The sequence below is a fragment of the Peromyscus eremicus genome, chromosome 5 (genome assembly GCF_949786415.1).
Source record: "Peromyscus eremicus chromosome 5, PerEre_H2_v1, whole genome shotgun sequence".
Classification (NCBI taxonomy): domain Eukaryota; kingdom Metazoa; phylum Chordata; class Mammalia; order Rodentia; family Cricetidae; genus Peromyscus; species Peromyscus eremicus.
The window spans coordinates 88,182,990-88,200,021 of NC_081420.1; the positions used below are offsets into that span (position 1 = coordinate 88,182,990).

Here is a 17,032-nt window from a genome sequence, read left to right on the forward strand (position 1 = left end):
CCTTATAAGCATGATAGTCATCTATATTGCATTTAAAGTAGGTTTTTTGTTTGCTTGTTTGGTTTGGTTTGGTTTGGTTTGGTTTGGTTTTTTGAGACAGGGTTTCTCTGTATAACAGTCCTAGCTGTTCTGGAACTTACTCTGTAGACCAGGCTGGCCTCGAACTCACAGAGATCCACCTGCCTCTGCCTCCTGAGTGCTGGGATTAAAGGCATGTGCCACACACCCCTGCCAAAGTAGGTTTTTAATTAATTCTGTCAAATTTGCATGTGTATGGTGTGTGTGTGTGTGTGTGTGTGTGTGTGTGTGTGTGTTACTGAGTGCATGTGGACAACACTGTTTAGTCAGTTCTCTCCTTCCGTCTTTCCTTGGCCTCCAGAGATCGAATTCAAGTCATCAGGCACCCCTCAAGCACCTTCATCCACTGAGCCATCTGCTGCCCCTCCCCCGCGGGGCCTCCCCACCCCGTTATTATTTTCATTTCATTTTGTTGAGGTAGGGCCTCATTCTGTAGCCCAGGCCGACCTCAAACTTCTGCCCGTGTTTGGAGTGCTGACAGTTGAGCCAGCACACATGGCTGGATTGCTCATTTAGTTGCTTACTACATGCTTGTTGTTTTGTGGAGCTGAGGTTCCAACCAGGGCCTCGTACATGCTTGGCAGGCCCTCCGCCGCCGAGCTGCAGTCCCAGCCTGGGGGTTCTGTGAACCTAGAACTGGCTGCAGTGGCAAACTAGCCCCGTAAGTGGGAGTGACTCAGGGACCTGGGTTCTCTGGTGGCAGCCTTCATGGTGGGAATACTAGTTCCTAGTCGCGGATTTGCAGGCTCGGAGAAGTTGAAGTGAAGTGGAATTGGCCGGCCCTTCACAGGGGGAGGCGAGGGCAGCAGGGAATCACGGCTGGATCCCGGCTCAGGTAGGCTTCATCTCTCCTACCATCCTCTTTCTCTCTGGATTTGGCCACCCTCTGTCCTGCAGAAGGAACATCCAGGCTTCGGTGGTCCTTCACGGTCAGGACTCCAGAAGAGAGAGGCCGGATACTTCTAGGATAGTTGTGGGGCGTTTACCCAACCACCCCCACAGTTCCCCAGAGTTTTCTTGAGTGCGAGCAGCAGGAAATATTAGATAGAAGGATTTATTGCGGAGAATATCGCGGAGATAAACAGATAGAAAATAAAGGATAGCCTCGAGAGGGCCTGGAACCTATTCCAACGGGCCCCGACTGTCTCTGCCCCAGGGTTTTTATAGAGATGCCAAGGGGTGGAGCAAAAGACCTCCTCCCCCAGCACAGGCAAGTGCAGACCATCTCAGACACCTGCACTCAGGCCCGTGGTCTAATCATCCTCTATGTGGACCTGCTGGGTAAAGCCACGAGGAACCCGAGAATGGGCTCCCACAGATAGTCCCTTAAAAGAACCCTGACCACCATCTGGGGCTTAATGATTTGCAACTGCAGTGAGGTTTCATTCAGTTCAGAGGCATGATGGGAGTTGAGGTATGCTGGGATCACTCAGGTGAGGAGCTGGGATTCCTGGCCAGATGGAGGTGGGTGCCTGTAGCACTGAAGCATGGAGGCAGGAGGATTGGAACTGGAAGTCAGAAAGGTGCCTGAAGGGTCCGTGGCTGGGAAAATCAGACGACAGTCCCCTTCTCCACAGCCGCAGGGCAGCAGAGGCTGCAGGGAGCGGGGCTGTTGTAGTGACAGTGCCCTGAGTTGGGGAATGTGCTGAGTGGACAGACAGTTCGCCTGGCTGAGGTGGCCCTGCCACACTGCTGTCTGCCGGTGCCCAGGATAACACACCCACCCATTGTTCTGGTGCCTCTGCAGGCTTGTGGGGACAATGTGGTGGCCATCAGGGGAGACTTCCCGGTGCCAGGCCAGGCTGCCTCCCATCAGAGCGGATCAGGCCTGTCTTGCAAAATGTGCTAACTTGCATGCTCTTTATTTATTTGTATTAATTTATTGTTGAGTTTAAAGTACTATGTATGTGTGCATGATGTGTGTAGGTGTGGGCATGTGGAGGTCAGAGGACAACGTTGTGGGGTCTCTTTCCTTTCACCATGTAGGTTTTGGGGATCAGGATCAAAGTCAGGTTACAGGTGTGGCAGCAAGCTCCTTTACCTGCTGAACCATCTCACTAACCAAAGGGAGACCATTTTGAAGGAGGGGCTTCATCAGAAACACAGTGGGGAACCGGGGAAGGCTTTAAGCTAGGGAGAGGAATTAGCTTTGCTCAAGGCGAGGCCCAGCACATAAACGAAGCTGTTTCGACCAGCAGACTGTTCTGTGCCAGCCGTGGCTTGCTGCCCCTCATCAGACTCTAGACCTACTCCTAGCCCGTGGCCAGCCTGCCCGGGTGGGCACTTGCCAGCTGCCTAGCAGCCATGCCCAACACAGAACCATGGAACCTCTCTGCTTGCCAGAGCCCCGAAGGTGGGAGGCCTCCCCATAGTGTTCCAAGGCCCAAGCACCTCGGAGTGTGTGTTCTGTAGGCTCTACCCGCCTTCTTCCTGGTGCCTCTCCATGCTTCTGCCTTCTAGTTATTTGTCCCTGCAGGGTCCCCCTCAGAACAGGCCTGCACCACACATAATTGTGCAATGTGTGGCCCCTAGTCACAGTAGCCAGGCACTGCTCCGTGAATGCCCACCACAGACATGAGTCTAATGCCAGTCACGTGCATTCCTTCTCTTACAGACCTCAGCCAGCCTTGGCCAGGAGCTCACAAAGATCATGTTTCTGGCCCCTCACCTCCCCGAATCTCTTTTTCCTCATCTGAGCAGTGAGATGTCAGTCTAACACATAGAAGCATGAAAGTCATAAATAAGATGCTGCCTATGGAGAGTGCTGGTATAGATGGATAGTTCCTTCTTTTTGAGAGAGGGTCTCATGTTGCCAAGGCTTGTCTTGAACTCACTATGTAGTTGAGGTGACCTTGACCCCCCTGAAATTCCTGCCTCTATCACCCTAAGTGGTGAGATCATGAATGTGTGCCACTGTGCCCTGTTTATGCAGTGCTGAGATGGAACCCAGGGCTTTGTGCATGCTAGGCAAGCACTCTGACTAAGCAAGCCCCTGTGTACTTATGCACTCATCTTTGGTTGAATTATGGACACATCCTGGTATTTGCTGACAATGAACATCTTTGAGGCTAAGTGTTGTCATTTTAAAACAATTCTGTTTACTGATTCTTTGGAGGAAATTCCCAAACATGCATGTGGCTGGGAACAAGAAATTCTATGCTTATTCTCATTCTCTCTCTCTCTCTCTCTCTCTCTCTCTCTCTCTCTCTCTCTCTCTCTCTCTCTGGTTGTGGAGACCCAAGGTCTCACACGTGTTGGGTGAGTGTGAGTGTTCTGGTACGTAGTTAGTTCCCCAGCCGTGGGCAGTTTTGATTAAACAGAAGTTGAAGATCCAGCCTGGGTTTGACCGCCGACCAATAGGTAGGGACTGCTTGGAGCTCTGGGTTAAGAAGGGTTCTGAGGTTGAGTGTTGACAGAGAAGGTGCCACGATCGATTTGTGATGTCTTCCATGGACATAGAAGCAGAGAATGGAGTATGTTTCCTACCCCTTCCCCCTCCCTGAACTAGATAGAGTCAGAGGTCAGGCCAGATGGGGTCAGGGCTTTGAACATCTGGGAAACAGGGGAGCAGGTCTCAAGCAGTTTTCCATATGCTAAGAGAGATGGCTGTGAAGGGGGATGTTCTCCTGCACCAGGCTTTTTCCTTTGGGTCCCCCAACCAGCTCCCAAATCATGACACAGAGACTTCTTATTAGTGTTGAATGTTCAGCCTAGTTTAGCTCTTTTCTGGCTAGCTCTTTTAACTTAAATTAACCTGTTTCTCTTTGTCTACCTTTTGCCTTGGGCCTTTTACCTTTCCTTACTTACTGTGTCTCTGTGTCTGCCTGGCTGGCGGCTGCCTGGTTTCTGGCCCCGGGCATCTCTCTCATTCTCTCCTCTCATTCTTTCTCCTTCTTGAACCTAGATTTCTCCTCCTATTTATTCTCTCTGCCTGGCAGCCCCACCTGTCCTTTCTCCTGTCTAGCTATTGGCCATTCAGCTTTTTATTAGACCAATCAGGTGCCTTAGGTAGACAAGGTGAAACAGATGCAACACATAAATAAACATAATCTTTACATAATTAAACAAATACAACATCAACAAAAGTAACACACTTTTACAGTTAAAGTAATATTCTGTAGTATAAACAAATGTAACACATCTTTGCCCACTTAAAATAATATTCCACAACATTTTCCAGATATGGGATCAACTGCTCTGCGTTGGTTTGGTCCACACCGGCTCACAGCAGGACCTTAGGACATCTGTCTGCTTGCATTCTGTCCTGCTAGATCACAATATGCCCGCCTGTGGTGTGCCCTTGGTTCTCTCCCTGAGCAGGAGGGTGACCTGAGCCTTTATATCCGAATCTGTCAGAAACTTGGCCTTCTGATCCATTTGTTTCCTTCATCTTTCTTTGATGAGTCACGCCTGCTTTAAGAACCTGCTCTTTTTGAGTAAATTATACCTTGCTGGCCGGGTTTTAAGGACTTGGTCTTTCAGGCTCTGAATAGGTGTAGGAGGGCATTGAGGAGGCAGCGGGAGGGCTGACAGTGGAGCGCCGTTGGCTTCTGTGTGCTCCGATTTCTTTCTGCTCAGCCTCCTGCGAGCTTGCCCTTTCTCCTGGCAAGAAGGGCTGTTGGGGACTGATTGCTTTTATTCAGCACTTAGAGGTCTTTGGCTTAGAATTCTTGGGGAATTCCACTTGGTGAAAGGCACTTGATTGTGGCCAGCAGGTGACTTGTCCGTTCCTGCCTCAGCTCACGCATGTGACAGAGAGTCTACACCCTGTATAGCAGAGATTTTCCATGGATTCTGGATGGTCCCAAAGCCATCACAGAGCCCTAAGCTTGAATAGTGCTGTGATCCTACGCTGGTTCCCCGTGGATTCTGGTGTCCGTGGTGGGACATTGTCATAGTCTTTATCTTCATGCTCCAGGGACTTAGGCAGAACCCTGGGTGGCTGGTGAGGATGTCTGGGAGACGTTTTTTTCTCCCTCTCCTCTTTACAGGAATGGAGAGCAGGGCCAGAGCCACTGAATACTGTGTTTAGGGTCTCTCAGGAACCCCTGCTCCTCTTCTCTTAAAGAGAGCCACAGCACTGGAGTTTGGCCTCCCAGGGTGTAGGCAAGTGATGGCCATAGTGAGTATTAAGCAAGCACAGTTTTGGGGGAGCAGTGAGTGGCATCCCTCTGACTGTTTTTTTGGTATAGTGGAAGCCACCTTCTTCCTCCTCCTCTGCAGCTCTCCCCTAGCCCAGCTTTGGGTGGTACCACTGGGTTGATGGACACAGCCAGCATCTCCCATGTTTACCCAGAGGAAGCCCCAGGGTCGCCCTGCGCTGAAAATGAACTCTGGAAAGAGCCTGGTCTCTGAACCCTAGGCTCCCCTGCAGTCTTGAGGCTGAAGGGATAGCTACATCACCCACAGATCAGCTGAGGGCCAGTCAGCACTTGCCCGGTGCCGGGCGCACCCAGCAAGTGTGCAAGGTCTTTGCGGGCTCCAAGGCCCTCATTACAGCCCTAGCATGTGGTACTGTTTCCGTTCCTGTTTGTAGAGGAGGAACTGAGGCTCGGGAGGGCCAGGCTGCTGGAGATCGTGGGGAAGCTTAGACTAACCCTATTCCCTACCCTGCTTTAACAAGAAAACTGGATTTAAGCCAGGCATTCGAGGGCTCTTTAAAAAAAAGAGTCGGGGTCTCCAGCACCACATAAACCAGGCACTGTAGTCACACCTGTGATCACAGCACTGGAGAGGTGTAAGGTCAGAAGTTCAGGGTCATCCTTGGCTACCAGCAAGTTCAAGGCCAACCTAGGTTACATGAAACTCTCTCTGAAGTAGGGGAGGCAATTTAAAATCAAGGATAGGAGAATATTTATGCATTTCTTAATTTAACCTTGCAAACAGTACCGTGTGTGTGTGTGTGTGTGTGTGTGTGTGTGTGTGTGTGTGTGTGTACAGACCTAGTTCCTAACCCGTCCTTCACTGGGATCTCTTTCTCAAGGAGAGCAATCTAGGGTCTGCATTGTTTCTGAGAAAGTTGTGGAGACAAAGCCTGTCCTCAGACACCGTTACAGGCTGTTTTGATGGAAGTCTGAAGCTGCCAGAATTGGACATGAGTAAAAGAACCTCTTCCTTTGGACAGTCCCACTGGGCAAAACATGAAAAGCCCCTGTTTAGAAGCCTTGGGAGGGACGTGCGGGTCCTGGACAAAACACTAAAAGCCTCGGGACAGTACGCAGACTGGCATTTTGTGCTTTGGACTCTTACGGGTAGCTTGGTCAGTCTTGGGGCTTCTGGTATGGCGGGTGGGGGTGGAGACAGAGTCTAGAACAGCCTGAAGGAGGGGTGAGGAGGAAGGGCACACCTACCATGGGGCTCTTCACTTTGTGACCCTGAAATGAGTCACTTCCTCTCTCTGGTCCTCTATCAAAAAACGGAGGTGGTTGGCAGGGCTTAGTGGGTTCTGTTCCTGTGGTCCCATCTTCCCACCTGGTCTTGAACCATGGGACAGTTACAGCTGAGTGACTTTCGAACATTTCCAGCTTCCCCCGTGAACACCTATGAAGCCACCACCAGAGTTAAGGGAGGGACATTTGTCAGCTGCAGGGCTCTGTGGTGGGAGACTCTCCTGGGTGGCCACTCTGCTTTCAGACCAGATCGTGTTCTTTTCGGCCTCCAGCGGCCACCGTGTGCTGGTCACTGCTGCCGCTGACCTGTGACACACCTGAAGGCCAGGCCGAGTGCCAGGGCCTGTGAGTGCTGATTGTGGGTGAACTGGCAGCGTTTCAGGGCTGCTGCAATGTTCTTCTCTTGACATAAGGCTGCGTGTGTGCCATCGAAACACTTCTCAGTAAGGACTGGCCTGGGTTCTGCCACCTCTCTCCTTGTGGCTCTTAGATGGCTTTCATGTGTGTATAGGGGACGAGTGTGGTGGGAGGTGGCCCGTTGGCACAGGTGGCCAGTGCCCAGGGACACAGGTGAGCAGCTCCTTGCTCTTTCTGGTCCTGGCGTTGCTCACAGGTCACTTTCTGGTCCTGGCGTCGCTCACAGATCAGGCTTCATCTGCCCGGTGGTGTTGCTTGGTTTCTGCCCTTTTTACAAACACAGCAGGAAGGTGACTCCCTTGTGGCACTGGAAACTCCCTAGCGATGCTGGTGACTCCCTTAGGTCTGAAGCTGACTGCCCAGTAGGTGTGGAAGCAGAGGACAGGGGCTCATTTCAAGAAAATTTTGAGGTTGGATCTGTCTTAGGGTTTCTGTTACTGTGATGAAACACCATGGCTGAAAAGCTGAGGAGGAACGGGCTTATTTTCCTTAGGATTCCACATCATAGTTCATCACTGAAGGAAGTCAGGGCAGTACTTGTTCCTCATGGCTTCCTCCACCTGCTTTCTTATAGAACCCAAGGGCTGGCATCACATACAATGGGCTGAGCCCTCCTCCATCAATCACTAGGTAAGAAAATGGTCTCCAGGCTTACCAACACTCTGATCTTAAGGAGCCATTTTCTCAATTGAGGTTCCCTCCTCTCAGATGACTCTAGCTTGTGTCAAGTTGACATAAAACTAGTTAGCACAGTGCCCAAGTTATACATTTGGGGACATTTTGTAGAGTTCACGCCCTAGATGGGAAGAGTGTGCCACCTCTGTTAAGCCTTTTGTGGAGGCAATGAATGGCCTGTTGGCCTACCAGGGATGCCATCCCAAGATGCCTGCCTTTCCCACTTCCCCAGATAGGAAGGGACTGCCCCTGGAATAGTAGGGAAGAGGTCCCCTCAACTTTGTCTCCAGGGCTGCCCATGGGTGGTAGGAGCCCTTAAATAAGCTTGGATGGAAATGGGGAAATCTCATTTAGAAGGATGTACAGGGAAGGGTTGGATCATAGGGGATGTGGAGATCTGGAAGGTTCCTGGAGGGCATGGGGGTGGGGGTGCAAGTGAGTGAACATGGGTGTCAGCTAAAGGCTGTGAAGCCTCAACTGTCCTCGGTATGGACTGAGGGGTAAGTGAATGACTTCTCTGGCCTTGCCATCTTCCAGTCTGCTGCTGGGGAGATGGGAGCCACAGAGGAAGCGCCTCCTCCGACTTCAGCTGGGCAGTGCGGTACAGGTCCACCCAGGGCTCGTGAGGTGTGAGGGAACAGAGCCAGATCCATCAGCCTCCTCTGGAGGTTGAGTCTCAGGCCTCTGCAGGCAGCAGCAGCAGCAACAACAACAAAAGCACATCTTCCGTCAAATCTCCTTCTTCCTGTCTTCTGTGGCAGTAGCGAGGAGAGAATGTTCTGTGGCTGATTCAACAGGGCAGCGTGTGGGTGGTGACATGGCTGTCCTGTAAACTTGGTGAACTTGGAAGCGTTTGCTTCGTGGCTATTTGGTTTTAAGCATGCCTTGGGGTTTGAAGTTGCGATTATTTTTTTATAGTTTGAGACAGTGTATATGTGTGGATGTGTGTGTGTTATATAGGGGGAGCTTAGGTAATTTTGCCCATTTACATTTATTGCTGTGTACGATTCACTGGTCTGATCTCCTTTTTGAGATAGTCAGGTAGCCTGGGCTGGCCTTGAACTCCATATGTAGCTGAAGTTGTTCTTAAACTTTTTTTTTTTAATCTATTAACTTTGTGTGTGGACTTACGCATACCACAGTGGCATGTGGTGCCGGGACACAATGCACAGGGGTTGGTCTCTCCTTCCACTACAGGCATCTCAGATCGTCAGGCTAGAAAGCACTCAGCAGCCTTTACCTGCTGAACCATCTTTCCCACCCAGTCTTGAACTTCTGATCCCTCTACCTGGGATTGCCACCCTGCACCATCAAGCCTTATTTGTGTGGTGCTGGGGACTGAACCCAGGGCTCTGTGCATGCTAGGTAAGCGCTATATCCACTGAGCCACATCCTCAGCCCCTGTTTTGTTTTGTTGAGACAAGAGTTTTGCTACGTAACCTGAACTGGCTTCAAGCTCATGGGCAGTCGCCAGAGTTCTGGGGTCATAGGTGTGAGTGCCGCACTGCCTGATGGTCGTGTGATGGCCCACACTCTTGCGGTTTTAGCTGGAGCTGCACCCAGCCCCTAACACTTCCTTTAGATTTCTTAACCCTTATCATATCTTCCTAATCGCCTGTTCCTGACACAGACTTCAGGTTCTTACTTCTTTAGATTGCCATATATGGCTGTCGCCAAGCAGAGGACTTTGAACTTCCTCTGTAGGCTTCTTAGTGGGTTGGCTTCCCTGCTGGGGCACTCTTGCCCCTCCTTCCCCTGTGCCGCTGGGCTGGACTGGGAGTTGAGACACAAGTCAGCTCTCAGTTCTCTTTCTGACCCCGGCCCCCTGCCTTCCATTGTCTGGGTCACATGCACAGAGCAGTGCTGGCCAGTGGGGCTAGTGGGAAGGGTCTTTACCTTCAGGGCTAGACAAGGCTCTCTCTGCTCTGCCCAGGGGTCTTATCTTAACCAAGTAAAAGGCCAATGTATGGAGGGTGGATTCAGAAAGTGTGTGAGGATGTCCCTTTTGGCTGATACTAAGCCCTCCTCCATACCCCTCCATGTCTTAGTGGCCTTGTTCATGGTTTCTAGAAAGCTGAGATACTCGATCTTCCTGGTGCTATGGCGACTTTGCTTATTTTGCTTTTATTGGTGCGAACGCCATTTAATGTAAAATTAACCATTTTAACCACTCCTCCCTAGTTCCAAAGATATTTGCCATCCTTTCTTTATATCTATATGGTTGTGCCGGGGGTGGAGGGGGGGGAAGTGGGCGGGGTGCTAGGGATTGAACCCAGGACCTCATGCCTGCTAAGGTAAGCACTCTACCCCTGAGCCACATTCCCAGCCTGAGGCAGCAGTCCCAGCTCTGTGACCTTGGGTAGGCATTGCAGTCTCTAGATTCTGTCTTTTCTGTAAAATGGAAGCAATCTTGACTGTCTTTTGGGATTTTAAGAGTTGCTCTTGGAGAACTGGTCTTCTGACCTTTCCTGGTTTGCAGTCACCTCCAAGCGCCCTGCTGACTTTACCACATCCAATTTTAGGTGACCGTCATTTCCTGTTCTGTCTCCCACCCCTGGTCACCTCTGGTCTGTTTTCTCTGTGGATTTGCCTTTTTTGGACATTTCCTGCCAGTGGAACCAGACAGTGGGTGGCCTTGCGTGTCTGCCTGCTTCTGCTCATGTTTGAGGGTTCATCCATGTTGCAGCAGGCATCAGAATTCATTCCCTTTCAGTGCTGACTAATTAATGCTTCACCGTGTGGGACGTCCGTGCTTTGTGTACGCCTCATCTCATCTCTTGTTGAGCTATCTGGGGTGCTTGGCTGTTGGTGAGTCATGCTGCCGTGAGATCTGGGTGTGTGCTTATGTGCCCAGGCGATTTCATTCCTCCCAGGTAGATCTTCAGGTGTAAAGTCCCAGAGTCATATTTGACGCTGTGGCGTGGCCTCAGTACCACAGCGCAGTGTGTACATATGGAAGTCCCGATAATGGTGCCACAGGCCTGGGTTGTTGCTCAGTGGTAGAGCACTTGCCTAACAAGGCTAGGCCCTGGATTCCTCCCCCAGTACTGGTGTGAATGTGGGGGTGTGATGTGCAGTGTTGAGGGACATTCATGTATGCTGATGTGTACTCTGTGTGTGCACACGTGCTCACTCTTGCTCTTCCTGCCGTACAGACTGTGTTGGCCTTAAACTCCTATGTAGCTGAGGCTGACCACAAACTCCCAGGCCTCCTGCCTCCACCTCCCCAGTGCTGGTTTTACAGATCCACACTGCTACCCCCAGCTCCTTTATGTGGATCATTCCCCAACCTTTGGACTTGGGCTTCTGGCAGCTTTCTGTCTTCCTTTGAGATTTTCCTGGTTTATTGTAGCTTGTAATCTCCATATAAAATAGCATAATCCTCCTGGCTCAGTGTTATCTGATCAGATACCACCTGCTTCACTCATTCCCACGTGGGCCAGGCCTTCGGGTTACCTGGGCAAAGTCTTGCACCCCAAGAAGTGACGGTAACAGTGTGTTTCCTAGCTATAGGCTGGCGTGTTTGTAGAATGAATGCTAACAGTGCCCTGCCCACCTGCCCAAGATTGAATGTGGTTGGAAAGGCCGGGATACCCCTGGTGAACGCAGGCCTCGTAATGGCTGAGCCAGCCGGTGAGAACCTATTATCCCGGCTTCTCCCCACCCCAGCTGCAGTAGTAACGTGGATGAGCGGGAGCCACACGCCAGAGCCTCCTTTTTTTTCTGTTCCCTCCCTCCTGTGATAAAAAAAAATCACAGAGATAGGGTCTCACTATGTAGCTCAATGTGGTCTTAGAATCATGGAAGTTCCCTGCCCTAACTTCCTGAGTGCTGGGATTACAGGTGTGTGCCACCGTGCCCAGCTCCTCCTTCCCCTTCCTTCCTTCTCTTCTGGAGTTAAACTTTGACCAGCTCCCTGCCCGCTTTTCCAACCTCACACCCTCCCTGATGGGTTTTTACAGCTGAAGACGTTGAATGACAGTTGAGAGGGACTTGCCCAAGGTAATACAGCCAGGAAAAGACAGTCCAGGAGTCATGCTTGGGTCCAGCCATGGCCCAGAGGACATGGCATCCCTGTCCATCTGATCGAGCTTCTGGCACAGGCTCCGTTGGCATGATTTCACTGCACTCTGCTGTGAATGTCTGGGGTGCCAGGGCTTCTTGCTGTGTTGCCTGGGCAACCCTGGACCTGCCCCCTCCTCCCTCACGGAAACTCTGAGCTCTTCTTTGTCCTTGCAGAATTTTGCAAAGGAGTTTGTGATCAGCGATCGGAAGGAGCTGGAGGAAGACTTCATCAGGAGTGAGCTGAAGAAGGCTGGAGGAGCCAATTACGATGCTCAGACAGAGTAGCCTCAGCCCCACACCCCAGAGCCATCTGCCTGCTCCACCCAGGAGGAGACTGCCACCTCGAGTCACCAGCCCACCAGGGAGGAAGAGCCATGAGAGGCGCCGGCGCCACCAGTGTGTGCAACCCCCTCCCCTGCCTCCCCAGCCCCCTCTGCCCCTCTCTCCCCTCTGTGGTCCTCTCAAGCTCACTAAGCATCATTATTTGGTACCTGCCCCCTTTTTGTTTTAAAGAAAAGTCATCTTGGTGCCAGGGTCATGCACACCATCAAATCCCAGGTGCCTCCATCAGTGGCCCTTGGCCTGACATTTCCCTTGCCCTCACTGTGGCCTGCCTCGTCTGAGCCACCCTGGCCTCCAGTTGCTGGGGCCTGGCCTGGGTACCATCCCAGCTTGCCTTGGCTGTTTCCTGCTAGCCCTATGGTGGCCGCCATGCCAGGAGCTGTGCACACCCTGCAGCCTTCATGAGCTCACACATGCTCCTCGGAACCCCTAGACGTGGCTCCAGGCCCCACCCCCACCCTGTTCAGAGTGGCCTAAGCTATAAGTCTGGTAGATGCTGCTTGGCAGTGACAGGTTTAGGTCTGGCGTGGACCGAGTACAAAGTGACAATTTGCCTTAAATCTTGCCTGGCGGTGGCTCTGCCATGTGGTCTAAACTACCCTTTTGGCGAAGTCTTTCTGAAGTATGAGAGGTCTGAGTCCAGCTGTGGTGGGAGTTTAGGGTCAACCTCAGGGCCTCCTAGGGTGACGAGGATGGAAAGGTCCCCTGCAAACAGGGAAGCAGGCACAGGCCTCACGGCACCTGGAAGGCCGTGGTTGGAATCTTAGTCTGCACCACAAATTCGAAAAGATGGCTTTGTTTGCTTTTAAAGAAAGCTGAGGCGGGCTTGGCTCCTCGTGAGCACGTGAAGATGGTTCTTTTCCTTTCTCCTGGCTCTTTTCATTTTGGGGAAGAAGACTGCACTGGACTGGGCTGTGAGGACCATCTCTGGCATTCCAACAGTTTACAGAAATAAATGTGTTTTTCAAGAAAAACAAATTGGGTTGTCTGCTTTGTGTGTGTGCGTGCGTGCGTGCGTGTGTGTGTGTGTGTGTGTTTGTCCAAATTCAGACTGAGTGGTTGTTGAAGGAGCTGCTGGGCCTTGGGCATGTGGGTTTCCTTCTCCAAGATGTTTTCATGTAGCTCAGGCTGGCCTCAAACTTTCAATGTAGGAGGATGGTCTTGAACACCTAATTGTCATTCGGCCATCTCCCAAATGGTAAAGTTATAGATGTGTACCACCTTGCCCTACTTCAGTAGCTTTTTGACCCTCTGTGCATTCTTGCAGAGGACCCAGGTTTGGTTTCCAGCACCCTCATTGGGCAGCTCATGACTGCCTGTAACTCCAGCCCAGGGGATCCAGGTTGTCCCTGAACTCACTCCATGGCCCAGGGTAGCCTTGAAGTGGTAATCCTCCTGTCTCCTCCGAAGTAGCCGGCTCACAGTTCTGAGTCTCCACAGCCAGCTTTAGATATGACTTTTGTTTTGTTTCTAGTGAGACAAGGCCTCACTGTAGGCTAGACTGGCCTTGAAGTTGTGACACTCTCCCTGCCACAGCCTCCTGAATGCTGGCGTTACAGGTATGTGTCACCACTCCTGGCTTAGATTTTAAAATTCTCAACCATAGAGTAGACGTTTATCTTCATTTTATAAAACCAAGATCAGAGAGACTAATCCCCCTCTCCTGTCACAAAGCCATGACCATGCTGCCTGGTGGCACAAAGAGGTGACCTCATTCAAGGCAAGTTCACATTCATGACTTTTCTGTTTATAGCTGTGTGTCTTCAGGAAGATTAACCTCACTGAGCTCTGAATCCCTCATAGGGCAGCACTGTATGATGGGTATGATGGTAACCATGGCCCTTGAGAGGAGGCAGGAGGATCAGAAGTTCAGAGTTATCCTCTGATACATAGTGAGTTCACAGGGCCAGCCTTTGCTACAGACCCTGTCTCAAAAAGAGAAAAGAAAGGCTGAGACCTGGCTACCCCTTTGAGCCTTCCCTGCCCTCCACTCTATCCTGCCCTTGCTTGAGGTCTTATGTAGGGTGGGGGAGGAAGGAGAGCCGAGGAGGAAGTCAGCCTGTGCCTGTGGTGTGTATTTTTGCTCTATCGTTGATTGGTCTATGGGGACCTGTCTGTTTCACAACTTCTCCCAGCCCTCCTGGGGGACCCTGGCACTCTGCTTATACTCCAGGGGTTATCTGGGGCTAGAAGGGGGAGTGCCACCCTAGGTCCCAGGGCGCCATCCAGGCTAGGGGTGGATGTCCTGGATTTAGTCTGATTAATCTCCTTGTTCCCCATTCCTAGAGAATCGCAGAAGAGATTAAAACAAGGCTGAGCTGAGGTTAGCTCAGGTGACTCCTTAAGGAAGAGGAGATGCTGAGTAGCTCAGGACTCAAATGAAGTCTCAGGTAGCCCAGGCTGCCCTTGAACTCAACATGAGGATGGCCTTGAGTTCCTTATCCCCCAGCCTCTCCTGGAGTGCTAGGACACACCATTGCACCCAGGACACAGCACCGTACCCAGGACACAGTACCATAACCAGCTTTGTGTGTTTGGAAAGTACCCACTGAGCTACTTCCCCAGCCCCAGCAGTCTAGAATGTTCCGCAGGCCCTGTGACATGGGCTGTGAAGGAGTCTGAACATTAGTTCCCGTAAGATGTATGTCCATGTCCAGACTGTGGGCCTCCACTGGAAAAAGCGTCTTTAGGGATGTAATTGAAGATGAGGCTGGAGTAATAAACAGGATGTTGTTTGAGGGAGGTTTGAGACCCAGACAAGAGAGAAGAAAGAGAAGAGAACGAGAAGAGGAGGCAGCCACAAGCCGAGCAACTCCTGGGGCTGTGCAAAGCTGGAGGACCCAGGAGGAGGGTCCCCAGGGCCTCCAGGGGAGGCAAGGGCCGCTCTCCCGGAACCCCAATCCTGGGGCTCAGGACAGAGTACACATTCTGCTGCTGTGGTAAACTTCAGTTTAAATCCTCCTTTTCCCCATTTCCCACCCCAACCTCTCCAGGTGGGACTGTGTCCCTGTGCCTGGAGTGGTCCCTGCACAGGGCAGGAGTTTGGGCAGTGGCTGGCAGTCGGGTTTCCCTGACATACCCCCTGCTAAAATGGAGTCCTAAGCCGGGCTGTGGTGGCACACACCTTTAGTCCCAGCACTTGGGAGGCAGAGGCAGGTGGATCTCTGTGAGTTCGAGGCCAGCCTGGTCTACAAAGAGTTCTGGTCCAGACAGGGCTATACAGAGAAACCCTGTATCAAAAAAACAAAACTAAACAAACAAAACAACAACAAAAACTGGAGCCCTGCTGTACTACCAAGCCACACACACGCCAGATCTCAGACCTGCGAGGTCTCAGACCAGCTCCGTGCCGGGTGGAACCAGGGACTTCCTGGCTGTCTTCTGACTGTGCCCTGAGTTCTACCTCAGGAAGTTGGCTGTCTTGTTCACCTATCTGACCACCAAACCAGCTGCCTCCCCAAACCCAACCAGGGCCCTAAGCCCATCCAACTCCCTTACTCCTTCTTAATGGTCCTAAGGGAACTGAGACCACAGGAGGGAACCCTGCTGCTGAGGCTCCTGGGCTGGGCTGACTCTGGGTGGGACAGGAGAGGCATATGTTGCCCTGAGGTTCATGGAAGGTCTGAGGTGAAAGAGCATTGGATCTGCAGAGCCTGGGGAACCCTTCCTGCTCTACGTCAGAACTGGTCTGGGGTGCTGCCTGCAGGCAGGGGTTGGGGATCAAGAGAGGAAGGGAGCCCCTGGGAACAAGGGGTAACAGTTCACTCCAGTTTCTGGCAAACCAACTCAAGCAGATGCTAATGTGTTTCCTTGCTCCCTGGCTCATCCCCAGCAGTTCCCATGGCTGATGTCACTCTTGGTGACTTGCCAAGCCATGGTGGCACACACAGGGGAGGCACACAATGAATCTTCCCATAAATCCTCAAGCATAAATGTGGGCACCCCAGGAGATCCTCAGTGCTATTCAGGCACAGCAGTAACACGATCCAGGTGTGTGTGTGTGTGTGTGTGTGTGTGTGTGTGTGTGTGTGTGTGTGTGTAGCCCACCTGTGCCTGGCATTTGGTAGACAAACAACTGCAGGAAAACATTAGTGTCTGCCTAATGGATGGGTAGGAATCTGTGAGGTGAGTCTTTTGTCTATTTAGAGGGAAGATTAGAGATGCTGTTTGTGACAGGGTCTTCCGATGTAGCCCAGGCTGGCCTCCAACTCACCACTCTCCTGCTTTAGCTTTTGAAGTGCCGTGATTACAGGCATGTACCACCTCACCTGGCTTTTATATCTGCTTTTAATTTTTGGAAAAAAAAATTTGTTTATTTGAGCGCTATAGCACAGGATGATGTCAAACTCGCATTCCTGCCTTAGGCTCCCCGGTACTGGGATTACAGGGATGCATCACTGTGCAGGGTCTTAGAGTACTTTTGTGTTTGTGTTTGAGTGTGTGTGTGTGTGTGTGTGTGTGTGTGTGTGTGTGCATGCCTGTAGGGGTGCATGTGTAAGTGGGTGGATGTGTGTGTGGAGGCCAGAGGACATTGTTGAGCATCTTCCACCTTATTTTTATTATTTTAAATTTAATTTAGGTTTATTGTGTATGTGTGGATGGTGGCGGTGATGGGCGCGCGCACACACACACACACACACACACACACACACACACACACACACGCCGTGGCACTTATGTGGAGGTAAGAGGACAACTTTAGGAGCCTGTTCCCTTCTTTGGCGATGGATTCCAGGAATCCAGCTCAGGTCACCAGACTTGTCCAGCAAGCACCTCGATCCACTGGGCTGTCTCACGGGCTCTCCCCCTGCCTTTTGAGACAGGTTCTCTCACTGAACCTTGTGCTGTCCGGCGAGTCCCAGGGATCTCCTGCCTCTGCCTCCTGAACACTAGGATTTAAACATGTATCGTATGCTGGAGTTTTTACGTGATGGGTGCAGGTGCTGGGGATCTGAGCTCAGGTCCTGCAGCCTGTGCAGCGTTTAATGAGCTGAGCCATCTCCCAGCCCCTAATTGTGCTTTTCCAAACAAACATTCCCACAGGACACCCAGCAGCCCGCGGGATC

At 51.6% G+C, this 17,032-nt stretch overlaps 1 protein-coding gene across 1 annotated transcript in view; it reads left to right on the forward strand.

The window, feature by feature from the left end:
• The window catches only part of Cotl1 (coactosin like F-actin binding protein 1), a 33,354-nt gene extending 20,410 nt beyond the window's left edge, over positions 1–12,944 (forward strand). The window contains exon 4 of the mRNA XM_059262521.1: positions 11,799–12,944. Within this exon, the coding sequence (XP_059118504.1) occupies positions 11,799–11,909 (111 nt within the window). The 3' untranslated portion in view covers positions 11,910–12,944. The remainder of the gene's footprint in view (positions 1–11,798) is intronic.
• Positions 12,945–17,032: the final 4,088 nt, after the last annotated feature.